The sequence below is a fragment of the Sipha flava genome, unplaced genomic scaffold (genome assembly GCF_003268045.1).
Source record: "Sipha flava isolate LNK unplaced genomic scaffold, YSA_version1 197_pilon_pilon, whole genome shotgun sequence".
Taxonomy (NCBI): domain Eukaryota; kingdom Metazoa; phylum Arthropoda; class Insecta; order Hemiptera; family Aphididae; genus Sipha; species Sipha flava.
The window spans coordinates 1,000,438-1,016,343 of record NW_020272774.1 but is presented as its reverse complement, the minus strand read 5'-3'; the positions used below and the strand labels follow the sequence as shown (position 1 = coordinate 1,016,343).

General features: G+C 32.6%; 1 protein-coding gene across 1 annotated transcript in view; it reads left to right on the top strand.

Moving 5' to 3' along the window:
• The window catches only part of LOC112681795 (endoglucanase E-4-like), a 30,638-nt gene continuing 14,732 nt past the window's right edge, over positions 1-15,906 (top strand). The window contains exons 1-2 of the mRNA XM_025552113.1: positions 1-240; positions 13,854-14,064. Coding sequence (XP_025407898.1) covers positions 226-240; positions 13,854-14,064 — 226 coding nt within the window. The 5' untranslated portion in view covers positions 1-225. The remainder of the gene's footprint in view (positions 241-13,853; positions 14,065-15,906) is intronic.

Below are 15,906 nucleotides of genomic sequence, written 5' to 3'. Positions count from 1 at the left end.
TATGATATTTGTTACACATCGTTCGACTATCGCGCGCGCGTCTCTCATCGGCTCCGCTGCCCCGTCAAACCCAAACACCGGTCGCTCGTCGTGTGCGCGACAGTCGGCCGCGATCGCGTCCCGAAAAACCGTGTGTTGCGTGCGACTCTTCAGTTTTCGAAACCGCGTTTCCGCACACGCCGCCGGCTCCTGTCCGTCGTGTGAACAGCCAGAAACGCGGGTACCATGATCGCGGCAAAGGTAAGACAAGCCCACGTTGATTTTAAATAATTTAATCGTCAGCGCGAAACGACGTTTCGTCGCGCCGAGGTGGCTGATGGGGTTGGAGCGTGGAGGAAGGGTTAGGGTTGGTCGCCGGTTCGAGAGAAAAGTCAACCGTCATCAGACGCGAAATTGGTACCGTAATAACGAGGGAGGCTCGGTAAGTTTACGAAATATTACCGACTTCGAAAGTGGTTACGTTACGCGTAAGTTCCGACGCGATCGAAATCATACCAGTGGTGTACGCGTATAAGAAAAAGCTCATAAAATATATCCTACGCGGAGGGTTCGCTTTCAATAGATTACACTGTCTGCGGAATTCACACGTACACAATGTATAATTATTATTTTATGCAAATATCCATCCGACACGCATTAGGCTATTTCTTTACGAAACAAAAAAAAAAACAATTACATTTTTCAACCGCTCCGCAGATTTATGATCGAACTGGATGTGGAATGCCTCACAGAGGGATTGAAATACAAAGGACCTCAGCTATAACTAAGAATTTTATTTTAAACAAATATAATACTCCAATACTTATGCACATATTTATATGTTGATATAATTCCATTAATATGGTTTACGAACCACAGTGTCTTCAAAGATTTAAAAACAAAATATTTACCATTTAAAATATTATATGGTCATATAAAGTACTTATTTCAAGAAAGAATTTGGTTAATATATGTACTAATAACATGTTATAATCAAATTCAATTATACGGTTATTAAGTTGTTATGAAATCTAAGAATATGTCACCACACTAAGTAACATTAAATAAATAAAGTAAAAAAAAAAAAAATAATTAATAAATGTAATTTTTATTGCTCATAATTAGGGCTCGGCTTTATATGTATTTATAAAACCAAAATATGTACTTATGCTACGAAAATATGTACATAGATATATGTTAACTCAAAATATGTATTTTACTATTATGATTTATTTATTAATTTTTTTTAAATTAAATTTTAAAATTTTATTCATAATTTGTATTATCAAAAAATAAAAATAATAATTAATAATAAAATGAAATATAATAAAAAAATATATAAATGTTATCTAACTATCTAATTATCTTTATTAAAATTAATAATAACATGCATTTTTAAATTTTCGAATTCAAAAAATCGCCGATTCTGCCCCTAAAATTGCTTTATATCGACTAAAAGATCTCTCAACTTTAACTGAGGTTATTGGACAATATTTCATGATGACTATGTCTGAAGGAGAAAGTTCTACATTGAACGAAGCTTCAGACGAAATTCCAGTTACAATAATTTTAGTAGCTTTCATTTCTGCTAGACCGGAATTTTTTTCTAATACATTTTTCACTTTAGCGTTTACAATATCACCAATTGGTCTTTGAACATTTTTTAGTCTTTTTTCCGCTTCCTCAAATACATTTAAACTTTCCACTAAATTTGAGTATCGAGTTTCTAATTTCGTAATGACATCAACCAAAAAATAATAATTAACAGAAATCTATATTAATTCATTTTTAATCATTATTTTCTAAAAGAATTTCAGCTTTTCCAATATACATTGAAGTAGTCGCATAGAGTTCAGCAACAGCATTTTTGATTTCTTGGAAGTTTTGACAATAATAATTAGCGGCATTCAACCAAGTGCCCGCCCCATCGAGTTACAATTGGTTGTGGAGGAAGGATCCGTTTTGTTACTTATAATCGTAGACTTGTTGCAATGAAAAACTTTAGACTTCGATCAATCGTACAGTGAAAGATGACGAAATTACAATAACGATGAATGCTTTTCAAATAGATAGTTCTCACAACGATACATTGTTACGGTGGTGATTCGTTCGTCAAATAATTTTATTCGATTAACTTATTGGGTAACTAACGAGTAAAATCATAACGAATTTAAAGAAAAACAATTTATGTATAATTATAAAAATAAATAAATCAAAACATTAACAGGTAATTAAGGTATGCTCAGGTCAAAGAGAACCAATCATAATTACATCGTTCTATTTTGTTTTTCAAGCAGTACCTGTGTCTTAACTCTATGTACAGACAATCGACAATCGAGACCGGTACAGGTATATATTGGTATAACGCATGTCTCTTCCGAGAAAAAATCGCATTGGTAACGTTCGAAAACTAATTTGATTGATTGAATGACGGCATAAATCATGTTTCGTTCGATATAAAATTATAATATTGTCTATAGCTGCTAAATGTATTTTACCGCATCATACGTACATATATTCACTTAAGTTGACAAGTGCTATAAAAATGATTTATCGAAAATCCGTTTGAAATAATACATATGTAGTCATAAAATGAACGACGACTATAACGCAAACTATCGTACGTGCATTTGTTTTACACATTTTTAATCTGTATACATAATTCAAATACCATTCACTTACTGATCCGTGTAAACTAGTTCCACACGGATTCATTATAAGTTTTGGGGAAACATTGTAATTATTATTTTATTGTCCTAGATCATATTAATATAATATAACGATATATTTAATGTACGTAACTGTGTACACGTATAATAAGAAAGGGTTTTTCGAAAATCGCATTTTTAAAGGTCCAAACAGTTTTGTTTTCTGTACTGGACGAATATATTTTTCGGGTAGATACCTAGAAAATATTTTATTTTGTTTAAAATGTTTAATTTAAAAATTACCAACTAAAAATTTAGTGTAAATGCGATAAAGGACGAAACTCCGAATCATGGGAGACTTTACGGTCGGGTGAGATACAGAGGTGGGTCAATAGTATTGCTGTATTGGTATTTTAAACTAAAATTCAATGTACTATTGTTTTCGAAAAAAATGTTTTTAAGTAAAAGAAGAGATCTTCCTGCTCAGTTTATATTTCTAATGATGATTGATATAGTAACAAAACCAAATTTTTTAATAAAGTAGGTTAAACTTTAAATATTCTTACTTGAGCAAAAATAAAAAAAAGTGTTTAATCTTTGAAACATAACAAAATTTTTTTTTATTAACTACAAACAGCAAAAAAGTTAAAAACTATAAAATGTCCGTAATTAAATAAATAATATCATTTAATGAAAGTTTGTTGAAAAATTCAATTTGGTCAACTTTTCATTTTTTAACACGTACAAAACATTTTTGCGACTTTTCGATAATTTTTTTCTTGTGGCTATAAAAAAAAATGTACAAAAGATTTGGGTTTAAATTTTAAAGCCTTAAGTTGAAAAACTGTAATTAATTTTAAAGATTTTTATCGTTATATTATTTTTTTTTTTTTGAAAATCAAGCTTTATTTTTTTAGTATTTAGTAAAATATGTATATAGGAAACTTATACTAAATGTTTAGAAATCTTTTTATAATGGTAGTTGGAGCCATCCTCTTGGTCGAAATCGTGTGCACAGATATACACACAATTAAAAATAAACATCACAATAAAACCAATACATTATTTGTTTCACTCACTAACTAAAAATAAACGTATTTTTATTAAAATATATATATATATATATATATATATATGAATTAATATCATAAAATCATAAAACATACGATCAACGTGTGTTTTTTTTTTTACACCGAAAGCATGAAATATTTTTAAATGAGGTCGACTAATTCAGTTGGTATTATATTGTATAAAATATGTTATCAATTAGAGGTCTTCGTCTATTCCAGCCATATTCAATCATTTTTTATATTTGGGCCACATAAAATATTTTAAAATATTTTACGGACCGCAAGTCGAAATGAACGGAACGGAAATTAAAAAAAAAAAAAAACTAAGAATTAATTTATACACTGTGTATATTGTATAACATTTGAAAATTTTTTATAAAAAAAATAATTATATATTTATTTTAAATTAGTGTGAAAGTTTATATTGAGATCGATTTTCACTATTTTGAATACTTATATTTTGGTATATCTGGTTTGTAAGTGCTGCATACTACTCTTAAAAAGTCATTAAGATGTGAATCGGTAAGCCAATTTCTGTAAACGTTCTTTGCATATTTTATTTTTGAATTTGCGACATACATTAATTGTTTTTTTATACCTATTTTATATTTATAATATAAGTTATGAAATTTATATTTTATTATCAATTCAATGAATTCTGTTTGGGCCACATACAAATCATTGGAGGGCCGCTGGTTGAATATAGCTAGTCCATTCCGTCTCATGCTGCTTTCATGGAAATACAGTCTGAAATGTATTGAACATTTGTTTAAACCGTATTATAAAGTACGTGTCTTGTTGCATACATTATCGGTGTACGCACTTGCGTTAAATTGTTTTTTAAAAGTTTTACGCAATAACGAGAGCCAAAAAATAAGGATATGAAGACTAAAATCTCCGGTGGTATTCGATCGTTATGAATGGTAATTTTTTTCCCCAAATAAACGTAAAAACGCGTGCGCGAAAAACATTACGTTTGCTGACTCGAGGTTAATGATTTTTATGATAAAAGTGTTGTATTATGCGTACACACTATATTTTTTATTACCGTTGACTCGTGACTTTGTTAAAAATACAGTTTTTTTTGTGCTATTTATGTGAATTTATGAACATGCGTTTATCTATGTAGCGTTCCAATTGTTAACCACGTGCTTATGCGATCGAATAATTATGCGCACAGAAGAGTTGGAAGTGACATTGTATGTAATGTTCAATAATATTGCTCGAATCGTTTTGTTATTCTTTTTACTAGAAAAAAACAAAACAGCGGGAAAATATTTAATTTGTAATAAACATACTATGTGCAACGCTTTAACACACGTCTAACCGTTGTGTTTCAGTGACGTGCATAGTGCAACCGTTCATTGTCGACGGTTCATGTTTTACATAATCACGATAAAACATTTCGAGTAAACATAACCAATGTATATGCGTAAAATTAAAATAGAAATACTGAAATTTTAATGCAGTAATGGTTTTTTTGATATTCAATGTGTTGTTTCACTGAACGTACTTTACTGTGATTAAACGACAAACGAACTCGGAGAAAACAGTGTATTATTGATAAGATAATCAATTGTTTCAGTATATCCGATCGTATTATAGTGTCATTCATCGTTAGTTTTGATTTTTAAATGACTTCGTCAATTTTGATCTGAGAAACAGCTGGTTTATCAGATTTATGAATGCAAATAAAAAATAATCGTAATTCTCTTTTGAATACAAAAATAAGTACAGTACTAGAACACGATGGTCTGTTTACTTTGTGGAAATCAAATATTGACGACATTTCAAAAACTGAGTACGGAACAACACGCTTCGGATTGTTCAATTACGGTATTGATCCCATTTATTAAACATAAAGCGGGCGATCTGAACGCTAACATGTTGGCCTTACGTAACACTAATCGGATAGTTCATGTCACCGGCTTGATACAATTACCGCTGTACGTGTCCTCCGCATTGACTTGGAAACTTCAAAGTTCCAAAGAACGACGTAACATGCGAACAGCTCGTGGGCGTTAATTGGAAACCTAGTGCAATTATTAGTACCAGTGCCATTAATATTACTCGACAGAGATAATGAATTCCGGTAATTGTTCATGGACGTAATTGATTAACTTCTAAAATTAAACAACAATAATCCATAACGGTTAGTCGGTATCGTTGCGACCCACCCAACACCGAACAACCGTGTGACTATCGACGTAATGCTTATTTTCGAACGTAAGTGCGAGTAACGTTTCCATTGCACCGTGGAATGCGGCTGCGATGATCGACGTGCCGCTCGGACGGAAAAACCTTTGCAATATCAATTGCCTTTTTTTGATCGTCGTCTTGGGTCGACGATCCGTCCGTCACGCGTATTGGATTCGATATTCTGTTTTCTTCTGTAAGTTTGCACGGTAGATACCTACGTATACCTACCGCGATATTTAAAAACAAGTGTGGTGTGGACAAATCGTAAGCGGTTTTTGTTTCCGTGCGCTAAATTAGATTTTGCGGTTGACCATAAGGAAGGAGCAGCGAAGATGACCGCGGCCAACACGAAACAAAACAGAACAAAATGAGAAGAACACGTACAATGCGGTTAGTGCGTCTTAACAATGATCGATTCATCGTCGTGCCATCGTTACGATCGTTTCAACAACACGTGTCCCATTTCGTGCGCGCAGTGTGCATATTAATGTTACGTAATTCGTTTCGTGAAATCGTCACTGTCTTATACGTATTGTCCTTATCCGAAGAGAAATTTTTCTCGATGGTTAAATTTTCGCTGGTTCGAAAAGCTTCCGAACTTCTGGAACGCTTCACGAAGGGGTGATTCTATGGGTGAGGTGGGTTCAGGAAGTATTTTCATTTACAGTTTATATTTTTTGACGAAACTTGTCTGTTGAAGAATTCTTATATTTTTTAAATGTACCGGCTATAAATTGAAGTAAATACTAGAATGAGACAAATGTCCCAATTGCCACCTTCCAAAAGATGCCATTGGTTTTCTGGTGTAGTGCAGAAAAACATCTCTATGACGGAGAGATCCCTTTTGTGAGGGGAGTTGGTAAATTGGGTCCCAGGAAAATCAAACACGGACAAATTGCCGTCGCCATTTTGACGCGAGGCCATTTGGCCGTTAAAAAATTTTAATAGTAATAAAATAATTTTAAAGAACATTATACTTATTATTATTTACTATATAATCATTATTTTATTTCAAAGATATATTCTGAGAAATTCCTCGCAAATACGATGTTAAACTAAGGTTTTCGTAGTTACTCACAATTTTAATTAATATTTTATCGACGTCTAAATATTTTTTTAATTTTTTTGGGTGGACTTCTCCCTGCTTCCAACTGTACGTAGTATGTATCACGGCCAGATTGGATTTTACGCAGACTTGAAATAAACGACCACAATGTTGGATGGCTAACACCCATTTCAGTATTTAATCTAAAGAATATTATGATTGAAAATATTTTTTTGTGATTGTAACTAATTGTTAATTATTTTTAATTACCTCCGATTGGCAGCTTCGGCATAATTATTTGTACGATCTTGATCAATGATTACTCGATCGTGTACATTCCATAATGATGGGTGGGGGGGAAATTGCTGGTCTACGTCCATTTTTTGTTCTATTTTTGCGGCCTATGTAGTTATCCTCAAACCAATCCAAAAGATCTTGTAACTCGTTTGGTAAATACTCTGCTAGCTCATCTACGGTTTTATCGATGTCTTCAATTTTCACAAAAGCTTATGCAGTTATTATTTTAACAGAGAGAGCAAAATCTGCATTATTATTGTAATTTGAAATCAAACCTAAACTACATAATTTTAATCTGAAATTTTTCATCAGGTGATACAAACATCCATTCATTTTAGCGTTTTGAAAAGCATCTTTCATAGATATTATAGCAGTATATTCAAAATCACATGATATAAAATCAGGATATAAATCGGGTTTTAATTATTTTAATCTGTGAAAAAGTTATTGGTATATTTTGGCTTATTTATTTGGTAAAAGTGCATAGATAAGAGGATGTACACCTCCAATATCTTTAACCAATATAACGTAAACTTGCGCAAAAAGAGGAGGTGCAGTCTTAAATGTTCCGTCACAAAACCATATTTTTGATCGTTCTAAAATATCTAAACTTTTTAATCTACCGAAAATTAAAATTCTATCTAGGCTTGACCTACTATCATCGAGCAGTGGCGTAATTGAGAATGTTTCATGGGAGGGGATTAAAATTAATTTGTATGACAAACTTGTGGGGGCAATGTTTGTGAAATTCAGTATCACAATTTAGTCTGATATTTTTTAATAAAAAAATATAAAAAAAATAAATAAATATAAAAATATAATATTTTCAGCAAGGCTTACTGCTTCTCTTAAATAATTTTTTCTTTTTTTAGCAACTTACACAATGGTAATCCAAAAGAAAAAATCAATTGGAAAAATATTTTATTATAAAATAAAATTAATTATATTTATTAATTACTTGTATATTTAATTGTATAACTTGTAAAGATACAAGAAATTCTGAATCAATAGTTTTTTAATAGTATATTAGCTTACGTTGCAGTGTAATCATTCCAATTAGGAATATTTTCTGTACCTATGGTTCAACTACGAATGCAAATAGTTCAATGAAATCTGTTATCGCATCATAATGCTGCACCCATCGTGTAGCACACAATCTTTTTAAAATTTTAACCTTAGGAACATTATTACTATTTTCAATATTGGTTAAAAGAACATTTTGACAATTTGATGTAATAAAGAAAACATAGACATTTACGGATAAATATTTATAACCGGGTTTTATTTTTAGTTTCATAATAATTTATAAGTTTATATTTGAGCTATTTGTAGGTTTAAGACAATATACAGTCAACTCGCGATATAACGAATTTCAAGGGACCTAGCAAAAAGTACGTTATATCGAAATTCATTATATCAAAAGCATAAATCAACAAAATTTGTTTAAACGATATTTAAAAGAAAATTTAGATTTTATTAGATTTTTATAATAACATACCGACATATAATATTAGATTATTATTAAATATTTTATAAGATACATTCATACATTTTTGTTTATTACATACATACTTCTTTTTTTTTTAAAAAAAAAATCAGTTTTTTTTTGTGTTTATATATCTATTTGCGCTTACACAATTAATAGTGTTGTCCAAATTTAGAATATTACAAAATACACTGTCGTCAATATCATGTCTTTGTAAACAATTTAAGACGGCGCGGCGACCTAATTATGTTACATTCGAGCTTACGGGGGCTCTTCGTCACCAGTTATATTCAAAATCTCATCATTATTTAGAACTCCACAGGTAGCTAAATCTTTGTCAATAACAACAAATTTATGTTTATATTTAATACAATTTACATTTAACAGACGTGTATCATATAAACGATACATGAACATCTTATCACATAATAATAGCCGAAACAAACTAGTAAGACGTGGAATATCAATCTCCAAAATTGTAAAAATTCGTTACATTGCGTGAACTTTGACCAAAAAATCTTCGTTATATCGAGGGGACCAAAATATATTTAATTTTTCGTTATATCACGAGATTTTCAAGGGTCCGACAGTTTTATTCGTTATATCGAGGTTTTCGTTATATCGAACTTCGTTATACCACGAGTTGACTGTATAAATACAGCTCATGGAGGGGATCTATCCCCCATATCCCCCCCCCCGTAATTACGCCCCTGTCATCGAGTAAAAATTTCTCATTCACACCTTCATATGGTGAATAAATTGTATAAGCTTTTGGAATTATTAGAAAAATTAAATCTTTAGGTGCAGAGGGAGCTTTTACAATTTGTTGACGTATACGCCAAATTTTTTCCTTTAATGCACAGGTGGACGTTAGCGTACCCTAAAAAACATTATAGTAATATTAAATTTTTTTTTTTTATTGGCACAAAAATATTATATCACTTACTTTAGCTGCTTGTGAAAGTCCAGTCGTACATTCGTTCAATACTATTGATGTAGATTCTAGTGTTTTTTGAGATCGAATTTTAATTTTAGTCACATCAACTTCTGCTTCAACTGCCGCGGCATCTGAGTCATGAGAGTGCTCATTGATTCGTTTTAACACGGTCAAATCGTCTACATTTTTGTGAATTCGAGGTTTACGTTTCTTTTTCTACATCGCCAAAAACGTTTTTTCCCGTCTGCACTAAACGCATCGAATATAAACATAAAACCATTATCTACAAAAACATTACGCCGACGAATAGTTTCTACGACTGCTATTTTGGTACTGACGAGTGACGAGCAAATATAAATTCCATTATATACAGCTCACTAAGAACTACCTATTGGCTGTTATTTTATTATTACTTAATAGTTCCTCTTTTCGTTTATCACTAAAAGCGAGTATAAGCTATGATAAACTTCATACACACAAATTATGCACTTCTAAACCTGTGGATATCAGAACATGATAAACTATTTAGATGTCGATAAAAGATTATTATTATGAAATATTATTGATGAAAAATAAATATTTTTTATTATTATTGTGTGTTGGAAAATGTGTATAGTAAATAATAAGTATAATGCTCAAAATATATCTTTAAATTATTTTATTACTATTAACATTTTTTTAACGGCCTCACGTCGAAATGGTTTTACGGCGAAACAGTGACGGCAAAGTGGCGACGGCGAAACGGCGACCGCGATTTGTTCTAGATCGCAAGAAAATAAAAGCAGTAGGTAAGTTGGGTCCCGGGAAAAAAGGTAGTAGGTTAAGTCCAAAGTAAACATTTTATTTTAAATATCTAATAATTTTTATTAGAAGTTAATTTTAATATTATTGTGTTTTTTATTATATTTCCGGTAAAAACTTAAAAGATACGTACAGTACGCAATACACGTTACGAAAAATATAGTGAAAATGCTCAGATTTCGTACACTCGTGTCTATGTATAATCATAAGAACTATTATCAATAGTGGTGTTAACTGATAACTGACACACGATATACGAAAAATTAATATACGTATATGCCTATATGGGTGCACCTAGTTTGCGCACATTTACTTAAATTACAACTGTCAGTGAATATTTTAACTTCACTGGTGTGGTTAAAAATGTGTTTTCTGTGTATTATATTGTGTGGTATATGTTACAAATAATTCGAATTTTTCGATTTTGTCATTTTTATTTAATGTGTTTTTTGTGTATTTTTTAAAATTTATTACTTCAATGGTTTGCCTTGGAAGCGGTTACCCATTTGTTCCAAGTAATTTAATTGGTCTATTTCGTTATTTGAATACTTGGTCCATACATTTTTCGAGTATTCGATTGCCTGTAGCACTTCTTTCCGGCGATAGTTATTAACATTTATTTTTATTGAATTTAATTTAAGTTCAGTTTCTGATTGTATGTTTTTAATTACATCAATAACTTGGTATACATATGGGTGAGGGCTATATAATTGGTTATTATAATGCCTATGGAAAGCTTCAGCTCCATTAGTTGTTCTTGGTTGAACATGGTCATTGTTCAAATCGAAAATTAATCCGTTCGTTCTAACTATTTTGCAGTTTGCTTAATAAAGTTGGAAAAATAATCAATTATCCGTAGTAACATGAACTGAACGTTAAAATAGTTGCACCCTCAACCTAAACTCGCAAAAATCGACCGTCATCCATTCAAAACCGTTGATACAAAGTGGCTCGTTTCCCTACAGCAAGGGTCGGCCACCTTTTGAACCACGCGGGCCATATTTTTTTTTCAAATGTTTATCAAGGGCTACATTAAAAAAAAATTTTAACATATGATACTAATAATGATACTAATAATTGTATTGCTATTATATTTGATTATTTTACAAAGAAATATAAGTGTAAAAAATACGAATGTTACTGGAAATAATTGCTTTTAAGAAAAAATTTAATTTTTTGACAAATTAAACATAATGGCTTACCTTTGTTTTCGACAAAAAAGTATAAATCAACCCAAGAATTATTAAAAAAACGATGTTCATCACAAATTTTTCTTTTTTTAGTCGCCATAATATTTGGATTTACTTGTAAAATGAAACTATTACAAACACAAGTATTCACACGTACCGGCGTAATCACGGTGTAATACTATTCGCTACAAACGCAAAGTAACTATGACCATAGATTACATAGATTAAATATATTTAAAATTTTAATTTTTAAATATATATATATTTAATTTATTCTATGACCGAGTAGTGCAGCCATCATTATCTTCGAGTCCGATTAGATAACAATAACAATTTTATTTATAAAGAAAAAAGAATTGAGTAGTATTGAAAGTTGTATGAAAAATTTATTGAACAAAAATAAAACATAAAAATTAACTACCTTTGAACGGGCCATAAAATATTGCTTCGCGGGCCACATGCGGCCCGCGGGCCACGGGTTGCCGACCCCTGCCGTACAGTATCGTGACGGTGCACGTCGACCAATAAAGTGTACGGTATAAAGAAAAAAACCGTTTCACATAGACTGAAATAATAATAATAAAAATAAATGTAGTACCTACTCTGACGGTGCGAGAAAACATTTGATTTCCTTTCATCGCGATGCGCACGTGTATAATACAATAAACGGAGTTCTAGGAAAACGAAACATACGACCGTCATAACAATACGTCATGTTAAACGCGTACGGTTTTCGTCGGTGCGATTTTTTCGAACGAGAAACGGTCAGAGACCATAAACATATTAGAATATTACACGATAATTAATCATGTCGCGCGCTTGGAAACGTTTTAGTTTTCTTCGGCCGCGCAACCAACCCACCGCGTGCATCAATCATCCGTCAATCGATCAAGTAAAACGTTGATCGTCGGTTCGTGTGCATACGAATCCGAATAATTCATTCGAACGAAATCGTTAATTATCCAATAGGACTCGTATGGGCAGTGCCGGATTTAATAGTGATGCAAGGGGTGCGATGCGCCAGGGAACACAGCTGATACGAACGTAAAACAGAATTAAAAAAATCGTTCGCCGGACGTGCTCTTAACCCATCCGTACTATTATTATTTTGTTTTAATACGTGTTGCAAGAGTTTTGTCAATTGTTTGTCCCCGAAGGTGCCGCCCATTAGACCAGTTGCACGCTGACCTTCCAAGACTTGAATCCGGCCCTGCGCATAGTAATTGTAATGTATTATTACGCATTGTATTCTATTGTATTATTATAATATAGGTTTACATTATTATCGTTATTGTAATTCGCAACGTTCGTTCTAGGATCTGTGCAGTGGCGGGTCCAGAACTTTTTTTGTGTATGGGCCACAAAAGTTATGTTCAGAATGGTTTTACCCCCTCCTCATCATTATTTTTTTCAGTAAGGTACCGAAGTTCGAAATACGACAGAACTAAATGTCTACGGTGAATGTTGATGCTTATGTATTGTGCCGTGTGGTCAATACAACGACATTACTTGGAATCGGTTTTTTTTTCTTTTCTTTTTTTGTTAATAATACGACTGTAAACACAACTAATACGGCAAAGATCTTACACTCGAAATCCAGCGTTGACAAAAATGGTTTTAAAAACGTTTTTTTTCGCGCTCGTCGTTTACGACCGACTGTGCAATGAGAAAACCATAGACTTATTGAACTCTCCTATAATATACGAATATGGATACGATATACGCGCACGAACGGCTATCAAATAATAAACACCCATACGACTTACGATCGGTGCATGTCGACGTTCTTCAACGTAGAACCAGACCCGGTCCAAATGTTTTCTTACACCTAGGCAAACTTAAGTTTTGCGGCCCCTTACATGTAAATATTACATCAAATATTATTTTTACATAAACAATACAAAAATAACTCCGACTTAACTCCGAGTTGGTTATATTTATTTATGTTAAGTTAACAATTAATTAGATTAAAACATTTGTAGACAAGTAAACCACTACTAATTTAAATGAAACAAAACAGTTTTTTGATATAAGTAGGAACTAGTAAATGTAATATTTTTTTTTTTTAATTACCTATAGTTTGAAAATGTTAAATGCGGCCCTAGACGTGGGCCTATGTCGCATACCACTTGAGCCGGGCCTGCGTAGAACGTCCATATATGGACCCGTGCTGAGACTGTAGTACCGTTTTTGTGTTGCAGATGGTGGAACGCGTAGTGCTGGGCACGTTGCTCGTGGTCGTCGCGGCCAGGTGTTACGATTACGACAAGGTACTACGATTGTCGCTGATGTTCTACGAGTCGCAGAGATCGGGCCACCTAACCGCCGACAACCGCATCCCGTGGCGTGCCGACTCCGCGACCGCGGACCGAGGCCAAAATGGCGAGGATCTGTCCGGAGGATATTACGACGGTAATGATTACATAGTTAAGGATTAATCGTGTCCGCAATGGAATACGTGTCCTGAGTTATGTTATTTGCGACGGCGGCGGTGGTATACGTATACGGGCTGCAACACGATTGCGCAATCATTTCTTTTTCGACCCGACTAATTACAATTGTGAAAAAAAATTTAAAAAAATTGCGTCTCGATCCCTTTTTACCTAATAAAATCGCATCATTGCGTAACAAATAATATTGTGTAGGTATATGTACTATGTATAATAATTTATGTACAACATAAAACAATGTATACAATATTCGTACATACTTTCTACATATATTATTTTCATATACATGCACTCAAACTTATTACTTATTAATTCACAATATTCCTTCGCAATTATTACAGGCTTAGGACTGTCAACAAATTATCATCGTTGGCTTGGTTAAAAATCATTTTTTTCTAAATTACATGTATGTTAAATGTATATACTGACATGGTCAATAGTCGACATTTTTTTTACTAAAAATTTTTTTTTTCTATACTGATAGTCATTAGATGATATAGTCTGATATAGTCATTATTATTATAACTATCATTAGCTCAATAAACTTTTCATTTTGATTTTGAAAAAGTGCGTTTTGTGAATTAATAGTTTGAGCTCATGTATATGCAAATTATAGAAAGTATGTACTATATACATTATTATACATAGTATATACACGTATAATTTGGTGCGCAATGGTGTTGTGATTTTATCAGGTAAAAAGGGATCGAGGCGCAATCGTGTTGCAATTTTTTTGCGCAATCGTGGTGTAATTAGTTTGATTAAAAAAAGGAAAAATTGCGCAATCGTGGATCACCGACGTATACGGTTTCCAGTCGGAACCGGTCGGCCCGCGTGCACGAAGAAAATATTTTCAGGTGGTGGGCAGGGGGCTTAGGTTTTGCATTTTCATGCTTATACGATCTGGGGGGGGGAACCTCTAAAATCACCCTCGCGTACGCCTTCTGGACGATCAGTGCCGCAATAGCCAGATGTTTTACATGCGTCAAACACACAGGCCCAGTCTGTAATGGAGCCAAATGATAAAAGTTGAAAAACATGTAAATATAATGAAAATAAATCAGTTTTTTTTTTCTATAATAATTATTAATGGAGATCGAACAATAAGCGATCGATTTCGTTCTTTACACTTGATCGTTTCTTTTGCAGCCCGTATAACCGAAATTAATAATACTTTGATTGCAGTTGATTGAAGGTACGGGTTTCCTGCAGCGTCCTAATGTAGGATCGTTAGTTTGACTTATACACAGCCTCAAATTAGTGTATTGCGGTATCACTTGGATCGCAACAGATTATTGTCTAAAGGGAATACGGAAATACGAACGTTAAAAAGGTTTCTTGTAGTATTGCTGTTGGTTCAAAGACATAATACGTTTTTATGATCCAATATTGCCACGTTTCATATTCGTCAAACCTAACCACTACAAACTGTTCGAAATATATCTCGGTCAATTTTTCAATATGGCTTCATGGAATGAGGTGGACCAAAAAACAGAGCATATTTTAACATACAAAATATGTGGCACTAGTGCGCCCCAGTGGTAATTGAATGCTACCCAATGGTCGCTGATCGTGCCAATAACCAACACATTCTCATAACGACCGTAGTGACAGAAGTTGATTTTCTCTGTATGTTCCTCTGCAGAAGAACACCACGTTTATGAACTGCGATGGTAGACAATTTTATCGAAGTGCCACCTAGTGAAAATTACTTAAAATATGTTCTGCCAAAAAATAATGTATTTTAAGTACTGGAAATAAATTAAAATATTGTTTTAAGAATCAATTTAAATAAAAAAAAAAA